This window comes from Nerophis ophidion, linkage group LG05 (genome assembly GCF_033978795.1).
Source record: "Nerophis ophidion isolate RoL-2023_Sa linkage group LG05, RoL_Noph_v1.0, whole genome shotgun sequence".
NCBI lineage: Eukaryota > Metazoa > Chordata > Actinopteri > Syngnathiformes > Syngnathidae > Nerophis > Nerophis ophidion.
In genome coordinates, this window is record NC_084615.1 from 63,820,383 (window position 1) to 63,846,396 (window position 26,014).

Genomic DNA, 26,014 nt, shown 5'->3' on the forward strand with positions numbered 1-26,014 from the left:
AGTGAGATCAAAAAAACTTTTTTTTACTGCTTTTGTAACGTTAGGGGTGTATTTACACTTCATTATATCGCACCTTAAAGACAGCAAGTTTACAGGGGTGGAATGGTCATTGAGAGTTAACATTACAGCACTGTCCCTGACAAGTGGACACTGTTCAGAGGCAAAAATAGCTTGCAAAAAGTCAATTTATAAAATACAATTTAATAACAAAACTAGTCGCCAGACTGGACCCACCTGTCACGGATATATATATATATATATGTCCAGGGTGTACCCCGCCTTCCGCCCGATTGTAGCTGAGATAGGCGCCAGCGCCCCCCGCGACCCCGAAAGGGAATAAGCGGTAGAAAATGGATGGATGGATGGATATATATATGTATATATATACATATACACATGTATATACACATACATACTGTATATATAATGGTCTATAGTTTATTTTGAACATGCATACAATTACAACATAACAATTTCCAGTTTCTTTTTTTAAACATGTTCGAAAAGGAGTAGGAAGAAGCATAGCTTATTCAACCATACCCCTTTTCCATTTCATAGCACTTGCTGACACATTTGTTCACTTCCTGTTCTCAATTTATACTCACTGGAAACTGGAAATTGTGATGTATCATGTTGTATGCTTGCATGTTCGAAATAAACTCAAACTCAAACTTCACCCCATAAATACTAAAATTCCAAAAAGAAATGAATAATTAATTGTGAAGTAAGTTGTAAACTCTGGTGGCCCAACGGTTACTGTACATAATCATGATGTTCAGAGCAGAAAAGAAAATAATTCGATCTGTATGCAAGTTAGGGAAAAAAAAAAGTAGCCGATAACCCAGAATCATGTTTTTTTGGTCATTTAAAAAAAAAAATTGCAGTAAAAATAAACAATGTATTCTTTGTAGGAGCAACACTCCCTGTGGGTGTGTGTGTGTGTGTGTGCGTGCGTGTTAGTGTGCATGCGTGCGTGTGTGTATGTGCATGTGTGAGTGTCTGTGTGCGTGCATATGCTAATGGCCACTTTAGTTGCGTTGCACAGTGGTGTGTGGTGTTTTCATTACAGTAAGCGTATTCACTTGTGGTGCGTGTAGCATTGATAATGATGGCAGGAGTAACAGGGGAATTCACTTTTTGGTGACTGTCATCTCTTACCGTCAGCTCTTAAAATATTAAATGCTCATTACAGTCTTTACCGTCATTTTGGCATATTGGTTATTCAGTCATCTTCATCATGAATTGGTTAACGTGGACCCCGACTTAAACAAGTTGAAAAACGTATTTGGGTGTTACCATTTAGTGGTCAATTGTTACGGAATATGTACTAAACTGCGCAATCTACAAATAAAAGTTTCAATCAAACAATCAATTCATCATACAAAGTAAGTTGCTGTTTATTTTCACCTATCGAGCTAAAAACACCCAATGTACACATAATTAACCTGACAGGTCATCAATGCCATACACCCATATGTATGCAATATTATTAACATTCCAAAACGAGCATCAAATCCCACTTCTCAAATCCAAATTGCATCCATTTTAAGTGGAACTTTGCTTGTCATTCACAATCATATTGAGAGACAAGAACTCACATGTTGTTGGTTTTTTTTTTTAGAATTCTAAAGATGATTAAAACAACACTTGCATTGGAGCCTTCAAAGCCCTCTAAAACAACTTCAAAACCCTCCATCAACGTTTAATCTACACATCTACGTATATGTGGCGACTTGTCCAGAGTGTACGCCACCTACCGCCCGAATGCAGCTGAGATAGGAGCCAGCGACCCTCCGCGACCCCAAAAGGGACAAGCGGTAGAAAATGGATGGATATATATATATATATATATATATATATATATATATATACATACATATACATATGTATGTGTATATATATATATATATATATATATATATATATATATATATATATATATATATATATATAAAATGTAGTAACAGACACTTTCATAACAATTTGTAATATGTGCAATATTTACGGTATTTTGATCATTTTAAGCATTGGTGGAACTTCTTTCCTCAGCGCATTTATTTCCATTTCCATAGCAGCGGGATTTTCAGAAACAAATGTGTGTTTGTTTTTCCGGAAAAAAACGCATGTGTGCGTTTTAATCATGGCAGACTTTGTAACAGGCAACAAAAAGTGACTATATTTGGACAAATGACGATTTAAAACGTTATCCTTATGAAACGGAACAACATGAAGGATGAACTCCTGTTTATAGAAGCGAGCACAAGGAGAGAGTTGAACACTGGAGTAGACGAAGGACAAGAGAGTGAGGTCCGCGTGACTTGACGGCGTGAATTTAGAACTTGGAGCCACGTTATGCTGACATAAATGGAGTGCTTACGCAAAACCAACTGGAAACATCCTACTCTAATATGATTGTTCATGTTTTTCAGTCAGTACAGATTGATGTCATATCGCATTTAGTTGTGTATTACAAACGCAAAAGCCAGCCAATGACTATTGAAGCTAGCTTACCTCTTGCTAGAGCTAGCTTGCCACTAATACCGTGTTCGCTGTTACAAAAACAATATCGCTACAGCTTGGTTATTATGCAGGTTACAGAACGTGAATGAAGTATTGTTGCCGGTTTTTGGTTGTATTTTTAAAGTGACTTAGAGGCACAATGGATTTCTCCCATCAGCTGCATTGGTGATCACCTAGAATGAGGCGATTATTACAAATTATCCATCCATCCATCCATCTTCTTCCGCTTATCTGAGGTTGGGTCACGGGGGCAGCAGCCTAAGCAGGGAAGCCCAGACTTACCTCTCCCCAGCCACTTCGTCTAGCCCTTCCCGGGGGATCCCGAGGCGTTCCCAGGCCAGCCGGGAGACATGGTCTTCCCAACGTGTCCTGGGTCTTCCCCGTGGCCTCCTACTGGTTGGACGTGCCCTAAACACCTCCCTAGGGAGGCGTTCGGGTGGCATCCTGACCAGATGCCCGTACCACCTCATTTGGCTCCTCTCGATGTGAAGGAGCAGCGGCTTTAATTTGAGTTCCTCCCGGATGACAAAGCTTCTCACCCTATCTCTAAGGGAGAGCCCCGCCAAACGGCGGAGAAAACTAATTTCAGCCGCTTGTACCCGTGATCTTATCCTTTCGGTCATGACCCAAAGCTCATGACCATAGGTGAGGATAGGAACGTAGATCGACCGGTAAATTGAGAGCTTTGCCTTCCGGCTCAGCTCCTTCTTCACCACAACGGATCGGTACAAATTAGATTAATTACAAATTAATCACAAATTAGAAAGCAAAAAAAAAACATTTGTCTTCTTGTCTCTCATAAAGATTGTGAAATTCCAATAAAGTGGAGTTCTCCTTTAACAGATGGTGGTGCTAAACACCAAAAGGTCAAAACCCAATGAAAATAATTAGTATAGTTAATTAGTATACACAAATGAGTTTATCGTACAGATTAGGTATGATTTTCTTACCCTCGTCACCCTCCAGGATATCTGCAGCCTGCCTCTCTGCCTCCTCATCTTCGCTCCTCTCCTCCATGTGAGCGGAAGAGTGTAGCAACTTTGCCCCAAAAGGGTCTCTATTCCTGGGCAGACTCTGGCTTCGTTGCTTGTGGGAGCGTCGATGTGTGTAGCTGTGGGTGTGCGGCCCACGTTCAAGAGGAAAGGGTCCATCCCGATCCCTGTCCCTCTCCGCGGCATGGTGTCTCCGCACCGGAAGCGTGGCCTGCCTGCGTCTCTCTGGCGACATGCCCTGTCTGCCCAGTCCTCCGTAAAGCCCCATCTCCCCCGCCATTACGCCGCCATAATCGCTTTCTCCTGGTGCTGTCTGGAGGAAGTGCAGCCCCGCGCTGGTTAGTGGGGTCTCAATGAGGTCCTGCCAGGAGCGGCGCTCACGGTGGGACGAGCGGCAACCTGAGGAGTGGGTACTGGTGCTGCCCGTTCCAGTGCCCATACCCAATCCCTCTCCCCGCTGGTCTTCAGCAGAAGAGTGGGAGTGCGTGGACTCGCTAGAAAAGTGTCGGCCGTGCTTTGGCTCTGGGAAAGGGCTAGAAGAGTTGACCTGGGGAGGAAGAGGGGAGGTGGAAGAGACCATCTGTGGAGGGATGGGGGAGGTGGAGGCACTCATTGGTAGAGGAAGTGGGGACGGAGTGGAGCGCATGAGGCTCATGGAGCTGACCGAACGGGGCAACTGGTCGTACGTGTGCAGGAGGTTTGACTTGGTGGGTTAGGTGGGGTGGGTGGGGAAAGGTGGTTGATAAAGTGAGTATAAAACAAGAAGGGCACACAGATGGGAAGGTGCAAGGGGTAACGTACAGAAGAACAGAAAAAAGCAGAGCGTAAAGAGACTAGAAGATGAGAGCAAAAAAGCAATGAGATGTCAGATGAGTAACTCCAAAAATGGCTGACATGGCTGCTGTATGGCTACACTATGAACATGGTAACGATGCATCATCATAACCGAACATCCTCAGATGACATTTACCCACTAAATGATACAGTCATCTTAGTACAGTACAGCACAGTTTAACATCTATCAATAGCTTTGCCTGCTACATGTACGTCATGCCCTTAAAGGCCTACTGAAATGAGATGTTCTTATTCAAACGGGGACAGCAGGTCCATTCTATGTGTCATACTTGATCATTTCGCGATATTGCCATATTTTTGCTGAAAGGATTTAGTAGAGAACATCCACGATAAAGTTCGCAACTGTCGGTGTTAAGGGAAAAGCCCTGCCTCTACCGGAAGTAGCAGATGATGACGTCAGATGTTGAGGGCTCCTCACATATTCACATTGTTTATAATGGGAGCCTCCAAAAAAAAGTGCTATTCGGACCGAGAAAACGACAATTTCCCCATTAATTGGAGCGAGGATGAAATATTTGTGTTTGAGGATATTGATAGCGACGAACTACAAAAAAAAAAAAAATGAGTTAAAAAAAACGCAAATGCATTGGGACTGATTCCGATGTTTTTAAACACATTTACTAGGATAATTCTGGGAAATCCCTTATCTTTCTATTGTGTTGCTAGTTTTCTAGTGAGTTTAATAGTACCTGATAGTCGGAAGGGTGTCTCCACTGGTGTGTTGACGCCAATGTCTCAGGGAAGTCGACGGCAGCTTCATGGACGGCCCAAGCTCAGCTTTTCTCCGGTAAGAAGCGACTTTTCAACCACAATTTTCTCACCGAAACGTGCTGGTTGACATTTGGTCTGGATTCATGTTCGCTTGACCGCGCTCCGATCAATAGTAATTTTTCACCTCCGGGAATTTTAAACAAGGAATCACCGTGAAGTGAAGTGAATTATATTTATATAGCGCTTTTCTCAAGTGACTCAAAGCGCTTTACATAGTGAAACCCAATATCTAAGTTACATTTAAACCAGTGTGGGTGGCACTGGGAACAGGTGGGTAAAGTGTCTTGCCCAAGGACACAACGGCAGTGACTAGGATGGCGGAGGCGGGAATCGAACCTGCAACCCTCAAGTTGTTGGCACGGCCACTCTACCAACCGAGCTATGCCGCCCCACCGTGTGTTTGTGTGGCTAAAGGCTAAAGCTTCCCAACTCCATCTTGCTACTTTGACTTCTCCAATATTAATTGAACAAATTGCAAAAAATTCAACAACACAGATGTCCAAAATACTGTGTAATTATGCCGTTAAAGCAGACGACATTTAGCAGTGTGTGTGCATAGCGCTCATACTTCCTAAAAACGTGTGACGTCTTGCGTACACGTCATCCTTACACGACATTTTCAAGACGAAACTCCCGGGAAATTTAAAATTGTAATATAGTAAACTAAAAAGGCCGTATTGGCATGTGTTGCAATTTTAATGTTTCATCATTGATATATAAAATATCAGACTGCGTGGTGGGTAGTAGTGGGTTTCAGTAGGCCTTTAAAGATGAATGCCCAATAGAAGACATCCAGTATTTGCTGTTTGTTTTTCTTGGCATGTGTTTTTTAACCATAAAACATGCAATATCTCTGGCAACCAAATCAAGGGACAGCAAAGGTGACTCATTTTACCCTTCGGGTACTACAGTATGCAACCATGGTTGGTACCCCAGTCGAAAAGAGACAAATAGTGGTATATGGTTTGTAAACAAAGAGTTGTTGAAAACATGCCCCATAGACTTGTTCAGTATTCTATAGCAGTGATTTTCAACTAGTGGGGTTTGACCTGGGAAAAAATAATACAATATAATATCACACTTTTATTAAGACCATTTTTTTTTTTATGCAGTGAGGTGTCAAGTGGCGTGTGGTGGAAGTGGTGTCTATTAAAACTCCCTAAAATGGCAACATTGGTCTGTAGTTCTATTTGAAACCTGCTATCATACTGATGCTGGGATTTTTAATGTAAATAAGCATTGGAGTAGCACATTTGTTTATTAACATTGTACTGATCTTGAGCATCACAGATAAATTGATTTGTATACTATGTAAGTTAACTTTATTTGTATACGTTTAGCTTTAAAGCGCATCAAAGTAAAGTCTCTGAAATGGAATTCGCTGTAGTCTTTGTTGCGAACATGTTATCTGTCTGCTGAGTCAGCAAGAGCAGACCACATGTTAGTGGGAGCAGATGAGAAATGACACTACAGACTACTACTACAGACACTTTTTGTTGTACATTAAAAAAACAGATTCTGAAAATTTGATTGAACGTGTTATGTACTGGCAACTATGTTATTTTGCACATCATTGTTCATTCAATATGAAATATTTGAAAAATTTGAGTAAACAAAATTGAGAGTTGATAGTGGACATCGATATAAATACATACTGTGCCATGTCCCTACGTTGTGGTCATTTAGGCGGGAGCCATTTTAAGGCCCTTTTCCATCGCAGGACCTTGTTCAGGAGCTTTCCCATGTACCCGGGTGAATTAAGTTCCCCCTGTGTTTCCACCAAAAAACTAACCGGGTAGATTTAGTTCATCAGGAACCTTTCGGAGTTCCTTCATGCTAGGAGGGACTTTTCCAAGCTACTTGGAACCTTTTCGGAGGCGGGCTGTGTTGTTGAACGCTGATTGCTTGAACACAGTTGGGGGCATTCCTAAAACTTATTTTACAAACACGTGCCCGCCATTGGAATATATGCATCGACTTGCTTATTTCTTGTGTATTTCTAGTACAACAAACTTGACCACAGAGAGAAAGAAAAAAGAAAAGCGCAACAAAAGGAGATTTCGAAATGCAGGAACTTTTTTGGGGCATCTTTGTGCTGAAAAACGCTAATCAGTGGAAATATTTTGGAGTGTTTTTACTCAGCCGTAGTCCAAAGACATGCACCTGGGGATAGGTTGATTGGCAACACTAAATTGACCCTAGTGTGTGAATGTGAGTGTGAATGTTGTCTATCTGTGTTGGCCCTGTGATGAGGTGGCGACTTGTCCAGGGTGTACGGCGCCTTCCGCCCGATTGCAGCTGAGATAGGCCCCAGCGCCCCCCGCGACCCCAAAGGGGAATAAACGGAAGAGAATGGATGGATGGATAGTCATTAAACTATATGCAGTTTATTGTAGTTTACCGGTATTAGTTTTTACAAACTTAATTTCGTTATGCAAAGCTACTAGAAGTGGACTCTTTTAGAACATGTTCACAGACGAGTATGAAGCCGGACTCGAAGCGGAGACCGCAAGTGTTTACTACTCTGACTTTGTTTAAAGGAGGCAGCACACAAGTGGAACTGAGGTAAATAACATCAAATATTATCTATTTTCTTTATTAAATGATGTAATGTGTTGTAAATGTGTTCATGTTCCAAATAAACTAAGAAAGAAAGAAAGAAAGAAAGAAGAAGGAAGAAACTTTTTAAAAGTAGTCAATGACACTCTATTTGTGTATTTATTAGCCTCAACCTGAGGGAACACAATGCTAACGGTTAAGCCAATGTGTTCGTGTTGTCAGCGTGAGACAAATCCTGACATATATTTATTTATTGTTATTCACTGCTAAAATGGACCAAAAGGGATTCCCTGACCCTCATGAATTCATCATTTACTAAGAAGACGACTTTCTGACTGTAGAATATTGCGGACAAAAGCCTGACTTTTTACAAACAATTATGTACCCTTTTTTTTTTTAGACATATCCTTTTGTATATCATTGCTTTGTACTTCAATTACTTACTTTTTAGTGAAAAAAATGTAACCAAATATTGTCTGTTTATCAATATGGTATCAGTGTATAAATATAGTAAAGCACTCCTCCAAATGTTATCTGCCTGATTTGTAAAAACTACCCTGAACTGTGAAATGTGGTGGAAACACAGACCACGCATTTCTACAAAAACTTACAGATCCAGAAACCAGAGGTTCCAGGACCCAAACGTTCCTGGACTTTTGGTGGAAAAGGGTCTATTATGGTTAATAAAACTGCCAAAATCCACACGTAAAACTATACTCATTTTGGGCACATGCAAATTACGATCAAATGTATTTATTCTATTGTTTTTTATTTTAAACTCTTAACTTAATAAGGAATTATATAATGGGTCGTTTTGTCTAAGCTTAAGACTTTTAAAACTTCTCTTCTTTAAAAGAGACACGGTTTGATAGAAACAGTTCCCTTGGATTGGTCAGCAATTATGGCACTTTTTGACACCATATCACTACCTAGTTTAGGCAATACAACACAATGTGTTGTATATTGAAAGGGAATCATAACAGGCTATTTTTCCAATTGATTTTCATGCAGTTTGTATTTTAGTTTGTCAACGTAAAAACATGTCCCATTAATACACATATTTTTTTTTCTTTTCTGTAAATCTTACCTATGAAAGATTATTCCCAGTGTCCTTGTTTCAACCATACAGTAAAATGTGTAATGTATGGAGCACAATATGCCGGTATTCTTGTTTTTACGTGCCATCTACAACAATGGTAAGCCCTGGTGCTTAACCCCGACGAGTTTAGGCTCGCTGTAGGCACGCATTTTAGGCCCCTTCAACACTTACCCGGATAATGTTATCTATGGTAAATCCCACCTAACCTTATCCATGTCCACACACAACAATGCCACCGTTTAAGACCCCTTCACCCTCCGTCCGCCGAGTTACCGAACGGGTTGTTATGAAGCTGGCTGTGGCGCTGTCACGCCAAATTTCTTCTCCCCTACAAAAACCTTCCCCCCGGAAGAAATTTGGCGTTACAGCCCCTCCGATGCCTGAAGGACCCCAATGAGGGCGTGACAATACCAAGTTATATGACTCTTAAGGGTTACAGCTGCAAAATTAGCAAAGCAAAAATAGCTTGAAAGGTTAGCATGCTGGAATGCTAATATTTTTTCCTCGCCGTTAAGGGTTACAGCTGCAAAATTAGCGAAACAAAAATAGCTTGAAAAGTTAGCATGCTGAAATGCTAATATTTATTCCTCACCGTTATTTTTCACCTATTACAATCAGCCAATTATAATGATTTTAAAAACAGGCAGCTGTGTGGGCTGCTTTAAGGTCCTTCCACCCTCATTGGGGTCCTTCAAGTAGTTTCTTCCGAGGGGAAGGTTTTTGTAAGGGGGGGAAGAAATTTGGCGTGACAGCGCCTTCTTTCTGATTTCACTTCCTGTGTGGGGCACGGTCTTTCTGGCGTCACTTCCTCTCCGAACTCAGTTTGTAAACGATCAATGAGTCCATACAAAAGTATGAGCCGGAGATTCAAGAAATACACGGCGCACTTACCCGTGTAAAAAAATATCCAAGGAGGGTTACCTTAAACAATGTTTTAGTGTGGCTGACACGATGCTTAAAGGCTAAATAATTATTTGTTTAAGGGGTTATCCGGCTTAGGGTAGACATAACCTTAAAGGGACGTGACGTATCTAGTTTTTATCTATGATGGTTGGTCGATTAGCCTAGTTGAAAACCACTGCACTATAATGTTTGTTACTATCTATTGGTCAGACTGTGAACACGTCTTGGCAGCAATGTGTTGGGCTAAGCTGCTTAACCAACCAGATAAGTTCATGTTTTATTTATGTAAAATTGGGGTCTCTTTTGAATAAAATATCCAATTAGATTGGTACACGGAAAATACGTTTTCGAGTTGGTACTCACCGACGGCGTGCGGTGGTAAGTATCGCAGAGGGAGGACGGCCCCTCCTGTTTAAGTGTCATGGAGCCATCAACCTCATCTTGATCACTCTCGCTCCAGTAGTCTGAAGTGGAGAGAAGTTGACGTGAGCGCTGGAATTTTCGACGTTTGCGTGAGGAAAGTGATGACTAGGCAGCTGATCTCACCTTCATCTGGGCGTGGCACTTTGTCATCTGGAGTGTAGCCAATAGCGGCCAACCCAAGCCTGTTCATCCACCTATAAAATGATGACAAAAGGAAAACGAAGATTCAAACAAATAGGAAAGAGAGACAATTGTTGGGTTATCCTGGGTAAGTAGTGGGTGATGAATAAAAAAAACACTCCCTCTAAATAATGGAAGTCATGTCTCTGAACAGTTGAGATATTTCTAACTGACTCTATCCCTCTGATGAGCAGACAAAAGAAGAGAGTAAATTGGAGGAAAGGATGCAGAAAGAGATGATTGTCTCCTGTTCCAGTCTTTGAACCACACTTCTCAAATGGCTTTCATTTGTTATGTACATTCATACTTCCTGTCTTCATCCAGTTTCCCTATCTGTCCGTCTCTCTGTAGGCAGATACAGGCTTGAATAATCATGCTGCAGCTAAGAATAGAAGCCTCATTTGAATACCAGACATAGGAAATGCAAAATGATCTATTATTGTGTTGTAGACAATGGATGTAAACAAAATCTAGTAAAAATACATGTATAGTTATAATGTAAAATTAATATTTGTGTGCATTGCTTCTACATTCTTGTACATATTGTGGTTAATGTATTTGAGTCAGTGCAATAATAATTTTAGTTGTAATTTGATAATACTGTTAATGTTTAAACATTGTATAGAAAATAAAACCTGGATAGCTGGATAAGTACTGCTGCACTGTGGCTCAGTGGTTAGAATGTTGGCTAACAGCGTACAGTAGTCAGGATATTGAAGGGCCGCTCTTCCCTTATACCCATACGCAGATGATGCGCTGTACTGTCCGTAGGGGGCCCGGTTTTACGTGAATAAACTCATATCAAATGTCAATTAATGAACGACAGAGTGCTTCATGTGAAATTGTACTATCAGTAGCACCTTCCTTATATGGTACTGGTAAGAATATGATTGCAAATTTCCCCAGTTATTGTTATTGTCCCAGTTGCATTAATGCTGGACTAATAAACAGTTAATAGGATCGCATTCGGGCTGGGAATTTATAATGAAGAGATGCGCAAATGTATGTTAAAATTTTTATTTTGCACAAAAAAAAAAAAATATTTCCCCAAAAAAATTTTATGTACAAAACCTGCATCAAATTAAATTAATGTTAGATTCAAAAAGTATAGAATATTATCCATCCATCCATCCATTTTCTACCTCTTGTTCCTATCGGGGTTGCGGGGGGAGCTGGAGCTTATCCCAGGTACATTTGGGCGGAAGCGAGCGTACACCCTGGACAAGTCGCCATCTCATCGCAGATAGACAGACAACATTCACACTCACATTCACACACTAGGGCCAATTTAGTGTTGCCAATCAACCTATCTAGGCACAATTTAAGACAATAAATTGACCTTTGATGCCAACACTGACCGTATTTGTAAGAAGGCCAATCAGAGGCTGTTTTTCTTGAAGAAACTGATGGGTTTTCAGGTTGATAGGACACTAATGAGGATGTTCTATTCATCTTGTATCGAGTCTATTTTAACATATTCTATCACTTCCTGGTTTGGTAACCTCAGTGTGGCCAATAAAAAAAGACTAGGTGGTATAATCAAGGTGTGCCAAAAGACCATAGGCACTACCTTGAAACCACCTGAGCCAGATTTATCAGGTCAGAGTCCTGCAGAAGGCAAAGGCCATTCTGGCCAACCCTCAGCACCCTCTCCTCTTAGAGTTTAGACTCTTGCCCTCAGAATGTAGGTACGCTCCTAGTAATAGAAAGGCCAAAAACTGCGATGTTCAGTGGGGATGGTGAAGCGGGTGCGTTCTTTCCAGATGCAGATCGGGCTCGGAGACAGCGTGAAGGTAAGAAATACTAGTTTATTTAAACAAAAGACAGACTAAGAACAGAAACACTGGTACTAGACAGAAAAGGCAAACCAACAGAAATAGCATGGGAGCTAGAAAAGGAACAAAACTACTAGCGCGGGAGCTAGAGGAACCAAGGCTAGGCGTGGAAGCTAGCAAGAATAGAACAGGTTTACCAAAATCGTGAGTCAGCGTCGTCACTTGTTATGTAGAACAAAAGCTAGGATGCGAGATCGAAACAACGGAAAAGGCAGGCTTAAATAAGAGACAGTAGTTACAAACAGGTGTGCGTCAAAAGCAAGGAACAGGTGAAACTAATGGGCAACCATGGTGACAGAACAAACCAGGAAGTGCACAAACAAACTCAAAAGTCCACAACACACATGATCCGGCCAGCGGATCATAACAAAAACAACCGATACATAAGATCCTTTGTTCCCTCAGCTGTTGTTTTTATAAACGAGCTCCTTGAAGAAGCTTAGCTGCTATGTAGTCACTTTAGTGGGATGCGACGTGTGATTAGTTTTTATTGTATTACAATTTTTGTTTTGTTTTTAGCTTTATGATGGTTTGTATGTTGTATGTATTTTATGTGTATGTACCTTGTTTTTACTGTTGTACCTCGTTTTTACTGTTGAACCTTGTTTCTAATGACTACTGCTGCAAACCAAATTGCCCCTCGGGGACAATAAAGAATTTCTAAGTCTAAGTTTATCCCCAGGTGCATGTCTTTGGAGGTGGGAGGAAGCCGGAGTACCTGGAGGCAACGTTCCCTCTAAGGTACGCGCCTGTGCAATTGCACACTGCACACGCGTCCTTAGCGCACAGCCAATCTAGGCCGCGCACAAAATCGAATAAAAAGCTAAGCGCATAACAGTGTGCATGTCTGCCATCGCTCACATGAGCGCCACTAAATGCTCAAGGAGTTTTGGCTTTTGCTCACACATATGAAAAATTGGAGGGAAAATTGCCTGGATGGAACACACGCAGTCACGGGGTGAACATAGAAACTCCACATAGAAAAACCCGGAGCCCGGGGATCGAACCCAGGACCTTTGTATTGTGAGACACATGCACTAACCCCTGTATAACCATACTGCCCTATAGAATATTAATTTCACATAAAAAAAGCGTGAAAATCTAAATTTTGCTTAGGGCTCCAACTTAGCCATGGCCAAAAGTTGGAAGGGTTAAGGGGGTGAATTTAGATTGGTCTAAGTCTAACATGTTGCACTATGTTGGTGGGCACGCTCTGTGTAATATTGGTATGCCGACGTACAATATTCATGAAACAACACAAGATTTGCGCAGCAGCTGCCCATTGTCCACATCAAAATACAAAAAGCACTCACCTATTCATTTCTTCAAGACAATCTGTGGCAAAGAAGAAGCTCTTGATTTTTGGATGGCAAGCTTTGAAGGCACTGCAGTCAGCCAGAGAGAAACAGGCTGATTAGTGCTTATATGAGCGCACAGTAGGTTTGTGTCATGCACTCATGTTGTTCAGGCTAGAGCAAATGTGCTTGATTAATAATTTCGGCACTCACAATTTCCGTCTGCACTCTATGGCTCTGTCTATTCTGAACTCAGGGAGGCTGATGAAGCCCTCAGCCTTCTCATCCTGCAGGCAAAGGCAGATGGAGAACGCTGGTACATTATCATCATTATCATCACAGGGTACAAACGGATCTACCAGTTTCGCTCAGGCTAAAAGTGTTCTTGTCAAACAAAATATGTTGTTTATATTAGCCAGGTCAAGCTTTTCATCACTTAAAGCTGGGGTACTTGAAACTTGTGTCACCAGGCAGATCGCCCCCGCCGACTCTATGCACCTCACTGATTTTCCCTCCCAGTCTCCTCCTTTCTGGAATCTCACAGGAGAGCTGTACATGCACACGCATAGGTTGTTGACAGTCCAAAGCTGCATTGAAGGATCCCCTAATTTGTATTGTGTTGCAGACTATCGGTAACACACGTCCCCACGCAAAAGGATACACACAAAATATCGAAAATTGGAACATTAGATTACCTGTCTAGAAAAGGAAAACAGTCACGTGCGGGTCCTAAGGTAAGACTGGCTTGCAATGCCCTTCATCTTGATTACAAGATGAAGGTTGTCTTGGTTGCCTTGTTGGGTCTCCTTCTGTCTCTGGCCATGCTCCCTCCACCCCAGCAGACGATGGCGTGGAACACCGCAGAGGCCACCACAGTGTATATGTTTATTTTACTTTTTATTCATAGCTGTATGTAGAAGTGTCTGGTTGTATCTGCTGCTTTAATGTCTTTAATGTCCTCTGTGTTCTTTGATGTTTGATGTTTCCCTCTTACACACACGGAAGAGGGATGTGTACTATGGCTATGAGTTGTTGTTGTTTTTTTTTTCCCTTGGCGTCAGACTGCACCCCCACTCCAGGGCCTAGGCTAAGACCGATTTTTTAATTTTATTTTAATCTTCTATTCCCCCCCCCCCCCCCCCCCCCCCTTGTTTACCTGTATGTCATCTTTTTTGTAAGGGGCGCTGGAAGCTGGCAGACCCGTCAGCGATGCTGTTCTGTCTCCCTGTAATGTTTGTCTGATCTTGAATGGGATTGTGCTGAAAATTGTAATTTTCCTGAAGGAACTCTCCTGACGGAATAAATAAAGTACTATCTATCTATCTATCTATCTACAAAGAAGAGTTTTGGATCTTCTTTGTATTTTTTAGATGTACAGTGTCTTTATTTTTAATCCTCTGACTTTCTCTTTTGTTTTTTTTAGCAGTATAAACTCTAAAGGCAAGCGCAGGTATTGCGATCTTTCCAGGTGGTGTTTGATAGCCATGCTTTACTGCAAACAAGTTCGCACCGTACATACTCTGTCATGACCCATTGCCCGGGTCATATCGTGATTTGTGCTGAGTATGTTACGCCACACATTCTTCAGTGTGCTCCTTTGGGCACGCCCACGGGCCTTCCTCTCCTGCCGCTGCCGCGCCTCAGCTTCTAAGCCAGCGCGTCCTGCGTTCCAGTGCCAGAACGTAGCTACCTGTATAGTACAGTAAGCCCACACGTCACTAGCTCCTTTTTTATGTACTAACTCTCCCCTTGTGTTTACCGTTCTCTGTGCTAATTGTGTCTTGTCCTGTGTCGTCATCCCGCAGCTCCTCTTCGTTCCCTGGATTGTAGCTGTGTGCCTCGTCTTCCCAGATTCCCTCTGGTCATCTTGCTGCCTTCACTGATCTCGACCTCTCGCTTGGACAAGGACTCTGACGCCTCGCTCCTGCCCTTGACCTCTTGCTTGTCCACAGACCTTCGAGCATGCCTTGCCCTCTCTGGACTTCCGCATCTCTCACAACATGCACCTTCAACATTGTACGCTAACACATCACCAGTTAGACGCAGCACATAGTCACACACCACATATTTGGTTTACTGACACACGTCACACGTTTGTGCTAATAAACACACCTAAGGCTAAAAGCCGTCCATGTCTCAGTGCCGTCTCCTTCTCCGCTGTACCATTACATAGTAGCTTTTTTTCTGTGTTTAAGTCTGTTTTTGTTTTCTACCCTCTTTCTTTTCATGTACCTCAGGTCGCGTGGATACTAAATGATTGAGCCTGTCTTCTGTTTAGTGACATGCCCCAAATTACTCCCCTTTTGATTTTCCCAGCCTATAGTTGCTGGATAAATGTGTCAGGTACGTTCGGGTCACATTGCTGCGATGGTGGTGTTCTTGCGATGCAGAGTAGGACAGGAAACACCAAGAGCAGCGTGCAGGTAAGATTCCTTTTTTACATAAAATAGGCAAAACTTGAAAAAATTGTGTCACTCAGGGATACACAGGGAGTCACAAAACAAAAACAGAGTTTACCATGGAGAGTTGAAAATAATCAATCAATCATCCATCAAACTTTACTTACATAGCCCTAAATCAAGAGTGTCTCAAAAGGCTGCACAAGCCACAACGACATCCTCGGCTTAGATCCCACATCAGGGCAAGAAAAAACTCAATCCAATGGGATTTATAGCCAAACAACATAAGTAAACATACCTGACACATAGAGCGTACATTGATCCAGCGACTACGGGCTTGGAAAAAAAACTAAATATAAAATTGAGTTAATGGGAGCAGGAACCGGTAAGGACACTAATCACTAAATGGAAAATAGTTAAGTCAAAGTACCAATGATTTTCACACACACATTAGGTGTTGCGAAATTTGTCCTCTGCATTTGACCTATACCCTTGTTCACCCCCTGGGAGGTGAGGGGAGCAGTGGGCAGCAGCGGTGCCGCGCCCGGGAATCATTTGTGGTGATTAAACCCCCAACTCCTACCTTGATGCTGAGTGCCAAGCAGGGGTGTGATCATTTAGTGTCCACGGCAATAAAAGAAAAGGAAAGAGGGTAGGAACAGAAACAGAACATAGAAAAAAAGCTACTAAACATAAATCAAGACATGACCTGGGCAACGGGTCATAACACGCACGTCACCATGTATCACATCAGCCAATGAGGACGCTCCTTCATGGGCTTTGCTCACCCCGCCTTCCTCTAATTCCTGTGATTGGATCTGAAGGGGTTGACCACCAGAAAAACTAATTATTTCATCTTCCTGGGTTTTATTTACTAAAATACTTAATTATAAGGCACAGACAGCACGCAGTTGTACACATTTTCCAGAAATGATTACTGTTACGATAATAACAATATATACTGTATGATGCTAATATGATTTTTTTTAAAATTATTATTAAAGACTATAACCTAAGTACCCCAGCTTTGACATGAACAAAAAACTCAAGGAGCACAGACCGCTGCCGAAGATGCAACATTTCTCATCTGCAAAACAAACTTGGACCCGAATGGGAAAAGTAATATTAATAAAGAAAACTAAAAATAATGAGAACTTTATATGTACATTTTACAACCGACATTTAAATGATTGGCAAATCTGCAATGTAGATCACATCTGCATGCAACTTCAATTGGCATAACAGTTGCTCATAGGAAATAATCTTCAATTATTATGATAAAAACGTTTTCTATACATTTTTGCATTTTATATAGAATAAAAAAATGTTGATTACAATGCTCTAAAACTGGTAATAATGATTTAATAGTTGATCTATAATGTGTTTATAAAAATATGTACCAATATGTTAGTGACCCCTTTTCTTCTGCTCACTTATGTCAACCTTATTTTTTAAATGTATTTAATTGTTTCTCATATTTTGTCTATATCTCATAAAACAGAAAACAAAAATAGGCCTCATACAGGTTTAAGTTCACTTAATGTCATATGAATATGCAGGGCCTTACATTCTGATTGGTGTACCAGTAGAGGCACGACTCTTTCAGGATAAACCAGTATTTCCGCCACTTTTGAGTAAAGTATCCTTTAGCGTCTTTTTTCTTCCACAACCAGCCTTCACAGTCACCATGGCCGAGATCCTTGCACGAGATTCTCCTTCGACTGGCACTAGTTAAGGAACCTGAGATGAGAAGACACAACTATAAAACAGTACAACATTGTAAATAAGTAATTGCCCATAGTGCAGTAGAAACCCATGTATCAGTATGTTCTTAAAGGACCCCTCTAATGCTGACTTTGATTGATTGATTGATTGAAACTTTTATTAGTATATTGCACAGTACCGTACATATTCTGTACAATTGACCACTAAATGGTAACACCCGAATACATTTTTCAACTTGTTTAAGTCGGGGTCCACGTTATTAAATTCATGGCAAACATAGGCACTTATTTCATAGTTACAGACCTAAAATTATAAATTCAAATTCCCTACAAAACAGACGCAGTAGTAATTTTAGGCTTGTTTCTGTTTCAGCACATTTGGGAACGGCCACTTTTACCTCCTACATGTGGAAGACCGGAGGCAATTTAATATTGCGTAGTACAGTAGGGCAAACAAGTATTTAGTCAGCCACCGATTGTGCAAATTCTCCCACTTAAAATAGTGACAGAGGTCTGTAATTTTCATCATAGGTACACTTCAACTGTGAGAGACAGAATGTGAAAAAAAAAAATCCAGGAATTCACATTGTAGAAATTTTAAAGAATTTACTTGTAAATTATAGTGGAAAATTATTATTTGGTCAACCATTCAAAGCTCTCACTGATGGAAGGAGGTTTTGGCTCAAAATGTCACGATACATGCACCATTCATTCTTTCCTTAACATGGATCAATCGTCCTGTCCCCTAAGCTGAAAAACCGCCCCAAAGCATGATGTTTCCACCCCCATGCTTCACAGTAGGTTTGGTGTTTTTGGGATGCAACTCAGTATTCTTCTTCCTCCAAACACAACGACTTGAGTTTATACCAAAAAGTTTTATTTTGGTTTCATCTGACCACATGACATTCTACCAATCCTCTGCTGTATCAGCCATGTATTCATTTTGGTATAAACCCAACTTGTCGTGTTTGGAGGAAGAAGAATACTGAGTTGCATCCCAAGAACACCATACCTACTGTGAAGCATGGGGGTGGAAACATCATGCTTTGGGGCTGTTTTTCTGCCAAGGGGACAGGACGATTGATCCGTGTTAAGGAAAGAATGAATGCGGCCATGTATCGTGAGATTTTGAGCCAAAACCTCCTTCAATCAATGAGAGCTTTGAATGGTTGACCAAATACTTATTTCCACCATAATTTACAAATAAATTCTTTGAAATTGCTACAATGTGAATTCCTGGATTTTTTTTTTCACATTCTGTCTCTCACAGTTGAAGTGTACCTATGATGAAAATTACAGGCCTCCGTCATCATTTTAAGTGGGAGAACTTGCACAATTGGTGGTTGACTAAATACTTTTTTGCCCCACTGTATGTAATTTTGGTAGTACCTTCATCGCGAATCACAATATTTCTTTAAAGAATTTGAAGGTCTTATCAAATATGGCTGCCAGATGCATTGCATTCTTGCAATACAACATCAGAATTCAGACCGTATAAATATGCAAATGATGGGAATATGAGGAACGTATGGACCTCTCCACTTAAATTGACTTGCCACAAAATGGGACGAATAAAAGAGAGGAGTTTAATTTGCAGTAATCATTTGAATTATTCTGACTAAGACAAAGAAGGAGTTTAGTTGGGGTTTGAATGGAAAACATTTAAAAAGACACAAGTCAGATGTGATACCGAAAATAAGGAGCACCCTCGACTGGAGAAAGACTAGGTCAGAACTTGCGGAAAAACAGAGAAAGAGGAGCAGACCCGGCACTAAAAAACAAGAATAAAAGACGGTAAGCCACTAGTTTTCTATCGTGCGTCCTCTTTTACTGTTTTCCTCAAGATGCTTGAGGAAATGCTGAAAGAGAAATAAAAACACAGGCAATGGTCTCCGTGGGAGAACAAGGAAGTCCGAAATTGGCGATTATTTTATGTGTATCTTTTGCTCAAATTGCTAACCATATTAGTTTCTAAGTAATCGTGGACGACGGGGACAAAAAATGCAATTTAATGATCAAAATATTATTATCTACACTGTCTATGTAGGGAAATCAAGAAGGAGCAGCATATCAAGTCTGGCGATGGAAAGGGGGAATCCCAAGTACAGTTAGTTATCTACCTGTAACTCAAAACATAATTGATAATATGCCAGGTTAATTTTCAGCAGCAGACCTTGTAAATACACAATGTACACTACCTCTCAAGAGAATCTCTACAAAATAAATAATATTTAACTGAGGGGATTGACACTGATGTTAAAAGTTGGAAACTTGCATTATTTACATGCTGATTGTCATGCCTGATTTTGAACCTACAGCAATGTGCAACAAGCGCACACAGTCACTAACAGATGATTGGCTGATCAAGCTTGAACAATAATTTTCTTTATTTTCAATGTTTATCTGCGTCAACCAAAGTAGCAGTTATTGATATCAATATGTGTCAATATAGCACAATAAAGTCTCACGTTATTGTGATGACAGCTTTAAAAAGAACAACATACAAAGCATCTTACATCTTCTCTTAAGCACAAAAGCAGAGGACAAAAAAGTAAATGTATGTCTACCTTTACTTCTCTTTTTGGTTTTCGTTCTTAGTGAGGTGTAATGGAAGGACTGCAAGAGAGAGAAGAAGGAAAAAATGATAGCAGCTCATTAAATGAGAACAAAACTTGATTATTGGCTTCAAAACGGGTTGGAACCATGTTGGACGGATAGTGTAAACTAATGATTTAATTTGTTTCCCATGATTCAAACCAAGCAATGCTAGGAATGTATTTGTAATTTATGGGAATCGGCATTGTAAAAAAATGAAAACAAAAATCTTCAAATTAACAATGACAACATTACTGTGACCACTTGCTCATCTTAAAGAAGTGTTATCCAAAAATATATTTGTATAAAAAAGATAACTGTCTGAGAGGTATTACAGTATTCAACCATAAGTTTATGATTGTGTAGATTGATTGATCTGAGGTAAAGATTGAATTGAATGTTATGTCTGGTCATTGTAAAGTATAAGCAACAATACCTGTTGCAGCATTGAAAGCATAGTACTGTATTACATATTGTATAGGATTGACATATCTACTCATTATGTGGAGACAAAACCAAGGGTTAATATGAAATATAAGAGATGAATAAATTCATTGGCCTAAAATGCATCATTTATGGCTCTGAAATGTCGTGTAGTTCTGAATAGAAATATTCATAGTGCGAGAATCCGGGTTTGAATTAAGCATATCCTTACAGTTTTTGTTTATATATTCATCAAATCTAATTCAACAATCAATGACTTACACTTCCTCAGTAATGTGACACAGGAGGAAATAGTTATAATCGTGAAAAAATGCAAATCTAAGACTTCAACTGATTGTAATGGAATTGATATGGAAACGTTATTGAAGAGATCTCAGGACCATTAATGTATATTAGTATCCTATCACTTTAAACAGGTAAATTTCCCCCCAAAATTAAAATACCTAAAGTTGCACCAATTTATAAGACTGGAGACAAACACCAATTTACAAATTATAGACCTGTTTCTTTACTTCCACAATTTTCTAAAATCATTCAAAAACTGTTCAATAACCGATTAGAGAGTTTCACAAACTAAAATAAAATACACGGAGAGAACCAAGATGGATACAGAGCTAATGTTTCAACTTCGATGGCTTTAATTGAAATTACAGAAGAAATTACCATTGCAATAGATAGTTAAAAATTTGCGCCAGCAGTGTTTATGGATCTATCTAAAGCACTTGACACAATTAATCACAATATTTTAATACAAAAAACAAGAACGATATGGCATCAGAAGGTTAGTCTTAAACAGAAAACAATACGTGAAGCTAGGCGAACACAAATCTCCAGCGCTAAATATGCCCTGTGGTGTACCTCTGATCAATACTAGGACCAAAATTATTCAATCCCACTATAAATGACATTTGCAAAGTTACAAAATATTTAAAGTTAGTATTATTTGCGGATGATAAAACAGCGTTTGGTTCAGGAGAGAACACACAGAAGATAATATAAATAATAACAGAAGAAATGAACAGATCAAAAAGATGGTTTGACAAAAACAGACTATCTCTGAATCTCAGTAAAGCTAAAATAATGCTATTTGGTAACAGTAGAAGAGAGAGTCAAAAAAATACAAATAGATGAAATAGAAATTGAAACAGTAAATGAAACCAAATTTGTAGTTACAGTTTGTATAATGATTAATGATAAATTGAACTGGAAATCTCATGTAAAACATATACAACATAAAGTAGCAAGAAGCACGTCAATATTGAAAGAAGCAAAACATGTTCTCGACCAAAACCACTTCATATTCTCTACTGCTCACTAGTGTTACCATAGCTGAGTTATTGTGTAGAAATATGGGGAAATAACTACAAAAGTACACGTCATTCATTAACGGTGTTAACGGTGTTACATTTTGAATTTGCAAACAGCTAAAATTATACACAAAGCAAACTATAACCTGCTACCCAAAAATGTACAACAATTCTTCTAAGAAAAATAGGAAAAATATAATCATACAGAAAAATGTAATTTAAAACTTTTGTATGCACGTACAACACTTAAGACCTTCAGTATATCTGTATGTGGAATTACATTTTGGAATGGATTAAGCAAAGAAATCAAACAATGTACTAATATGATACACTTGAAGAAACTCTTCAAACTTAAAGTGTTTACAAAGTACAAAAAAAAAGAATCATGATAAATATTCTGAATTTATTTCATCCATCCATCCGTTCATTTTCAAAATATTCTTATTCATTACACCATATGAAATATAATTTACTTCACCGAGTATTATTTATTCATTTTTATTGTGATCACTTATGGGGTATATTGTGTATAAATTGAGAACAGGAAGGGAACACAAGTTTTAGCAACTGTTATGTAAAAGAAAAGGAGTGGGATTAAATAAGATTTGCTTCTTCCTACTCCTTTTCGAACATGTTGAAAAGAGAAACTGGAAATTGTGATGTATCATGTTGTATGCTTTTATGGTCGAAACAAATTCAAACTCAACAGTTCTAGTAAAAGGGTTTTAGCTTCCCATAAATAGTATATTGATATTATTTTATCAAATACTATTGGTCATTCCATTCAATTAGTGCCATTTGAGTCCCCAGGAAGTTATATAAATGTACAATAAAGGAAGTTGCATTACTCACATCATATGCAGGCCAAAAATATTCACATCATCTGCAGGCCAAATATACAGTATAGAGTTTAAAATCTCCAATCTGTCCTGTTATCTATTTTTGTTATGGTATCTGTTATTGGTAATGTTTATACACCTTTTGTTCGATCACTGTAAGGTGATTAATCTCTGCATGCTAGAACAGCATATGACATACAATCCATGTGGCTGTCGACGATGCACTATCACTTTTGTTACTCCAATTGTTCATCTTCGGCTTTGTTGCCTTAGACAGGCCAACACATTAAGTCCAATGTGTGTTTTTAATTAAATTTAGCATTGAAAAAAGACAGAAATGTAAGTTTACTTTGAGACAATTATACAAAGCAAATGGCTCTTATTCGGCGGAAAGGTTTGAATTCAATTTCTGCTTAAGATGATTTTCTAAGCTCTCAGCCGGGAGGGGGGAGGGGGGTGGAGGTTAATTCCTCTCTGCTTTAAGCTGTTAGGAAACACAAAAAAGGTGAGCTAAAGTAATATTTTCATTTAACTGTGGCATATGCATAATAACAATAATATTCAGTGACATGAATGCTGCTAAAAACAGCTGTTTTTAATCCACGGTCTGAATCCATCAGAGAGTGTGCAGGTGTACCTAATGTTGTGACCGGGTGACTCTAAATAATGTTTAAGAAGTTTATTTTTGACCGTATCTGAAAAAAAAAAAAATAGCAGTGATGACTTCCATATATACAGTACAGGCTAAAACACACCTTTGGACACGTTGTCTTTATTTTCATAACTATTTACATTGTAGAGGGCATCAAAGCTCTGACACCTGTGAAGTGAAAGCCATTCCAGGTGACTAGCTCTTGAAGCTCATCGAGAGAATGCCAAGAGTGTGCAAAACAGTAATCAGAGCAAAGGGTGACTATTTTGAAGAAACTAGAATATAAAACTTGTTTTCAGTTATTTCACCTTCTTTTGTTAAGTAGATAACTCCACATGTGTTCATTCAAAGTTTTGATGCCTTCAGTGACAATCTACAATGTAAATAGTAAAAACGCATTGAATGAGAAGGTGGGTCCAACTTTTGGCCTGGTCTGTACATTGAAACAGTGTAGATTTTCAAAAGATTTATGATACTTTCGGAGAGGACGAGGTGTTGTTTCATCTGCAATCTGGGAATGCCTCAAAAATCCAACATTTGCAGACAAACTTAAAAAAAAAAAAGCTTGAAAGAGTAACTGTGGAGCCAAATTTACATCAAGACTTTCCAATAAATATGATCTAGACCAGTGGTCCCCAACCACCAGGCTCGATTGGTACCGGGCCGCAGAATAAATTTTAATTAATTAAATTTTTTTTTTAATATAATTATTTTTTTCTCATTAAATCAACATAAATAACACACAAGATACTCTTACAATTAGTGCACCAACCCAAAAAACTTCCCTTTTTCATGACAAAAACCTCCCTTTTTCATGACAAAAAAAAAAAAAAAAGAATCCCCCAACCCCCGCCGGGCCGAGGGACAAATTATCAAGTGTTAACCAGTCCACAGCTACAAAAAGGTTGGGGACCACTGATCTAGACCAAAAGGAAGTGTTTTAAATGGTATTAAGTGACTACTAACCAGTTGGCTCCTTTAGGTCTTGAAAAGGAATTATCATTTGACTTACACTGAAAAAAGTCAGTGTTCAAAAACAAGAAAAAAAAAATGTGGGTATTTTATTTGAACTAAGCAAAATTATCTGCCAATAGAACAAGAACATTTGGCTGGTCAAGATTTCCCAAAACAAGTAAAATTAGCTAACCACAATGTACCCAAAAATACCTTAAAATAAGTACATTCTCACTAGTAACAACTGTACTAATATATGAGTATGTTTTTTTTTATTGTTTCATTGAAAATAAAACAGCAGAGTCCATTTGGCTGTCATCTGTTTTAATTATGAAACACAATTGTGTCAAAGTCATGATTTTTTTTTTCATGCTTGAAATAAGAAATTATTACTTTAAAAAGGTAGTTTTATATGTGTGAGTGTTGATGACACAGCCTTGCAACATTTGATATTCTACTTCCAAGCATGGTTTACTCAACATCCATCCATCCATTTTCACCCGCGTATTCCCTTTTGGGGTCGCGGGGGGCGCTGGCGCCTATCTCAGCTACAATCGGGCGGAAGGCGGTGTACACCCTGGACAAGTCGCCACCTCATCGCAGGGCCAACACAGATAGACAGACAACATTCACACTCACATTCACATACTAGGGCCAATTTAGTGTTGCCAATCAACCCTAACCCTAATCCCCAGGTGCATGTCTTTGGAAGTGGGAGGAAGCCGGAGTACCCGGAGGGAACCCACGCATTCACGGGGAGGACATGCAAACTCCACACGGAAAGATCCCGAGCCTGGATTTGAACCCAGGACTGCAGGACTTTCGTATTGTGAGGCAGACGCACTAACCCCTCTTCCACCGTGAAGCCCGGTTTACTCAACATAGGTCATCAAATCTCAGCTACAAGCTGTAATATCTTACTGGGATAATTTAGGACCAATACCCTTAAAACAAGTAAAATATTTGAACATAAAATCTGCTTAGTGAGAATAATTATCTTATCAGACAGAAATAAGCAAATATCACCCTTATTTGAGATATTTAATCTTACTTGGATTTCAGTTTTTGCACTGTACTCAGTGAATGCTACTAGACGCAGATTACTAACACAGCTCTAATGTAACAGTAATCCTAAGACGAAAACCCATTTTACCTCACTAAACTCGCATCTGAAATACAATTATGGGGCTACTTAATGGCTGCTTATGCTGAATTGGTATTCGCACACAGCCAAGCTCATTCTCATAGCGGATGCGGTCGCTAGGAGACAGCTGACGTAACACTGAAGCCTGAGTGGCTTCATTAAACAGATGTGAGTCACAGAATACCAAACAATAAGTGTGGGGAGAATAATTGCAGGAAGTACTATTCATCAACCTAAAAAGAAAAGTGATGCAAAAGTGCAGTGTTCCCTACCTTCTTCATAGAGGCTGCTCCTGAGCTTCCAGAGCCCGAGTACCTGTGGGAAAAAACACATTAATGGCGAGAAAAAGAACCCCTCCTATAATTAATGTCCTTAATTCAATGAGTGTCCTCTCCACAAATACAAGCTCACCTGTCTGTTGTGTCTGCTCGTAGTGTGTCCGCACCTCGCTGAAAGACAGCAAATAACATTGTCTTTAAACAGCTTCGACGAGCTAGTATCTGAGACAACATATCTGAGAGACA

General features: G+C 39.6%; 1 protein-coding gene across 7 annotated transcripts in view; it reads right to left on the reverse strand.

The window, feature by feature from the left end:
* si:ch211-26b3.4 (connector enhancer of kinase suppressor of ras 2) overlaps nucleotides 1-26,014 on the reverse strand; it is a 165,074-nt gene that overhangs the window by 8,029 nt on the left and 131,031 nt on the right. For 4 of the 7 annotated variants that reach the window (XM_061901756.1, XM_061901752.1, XM_061901749.1 and 1 more), the window contains 9 exons: nucleotides 25,902-25,939; nucleotides 25,763-25,805; nucleotides 20,123-20,171; nucleotides 17,399-17,571; nucleotides 13,646-13,719; nucleotides 13,451-13,522; nucleotides 10,246-10,316; nucleotides 10,063-10,163; nucleotides 3,471-4,215 (listed from right to left, as the gene is read on the reverse strand). In XM_061901756.1, the coding sequence (XP_061757740.1) occupies nucleotides 3,471-4,215; nucleotides 10,063-10,163; nucleotides 10,246-10,316; nucleotides 13,451-13,522; nucleotides 13,646-13,719; nucleotides 17,399-17,571; nucleotides 20,123-20,171; nucleotides 25,763-25,805; nucleotides 25,902-25,939 (1,366 nt within the window). The remainder of the gene's footprint in view (nucleotides 1-3,470; nucleotides 4,216-10,062; nucleotides 10,164-10,245; nucleotides 10,317-13,450; nucleotides 13,523-13,645; nucleotides 13,720-17,398; nucleotides 17,572-20,122; nucleotides 20,172-25,762; nucleotides 25,806-25,901; nucleotides 25,940-26,014) is intronic. The other 3 variants (XM_061901755.1, XM_061901754.1, XM_061901750.1) reach the window with 3 other exon arrangements.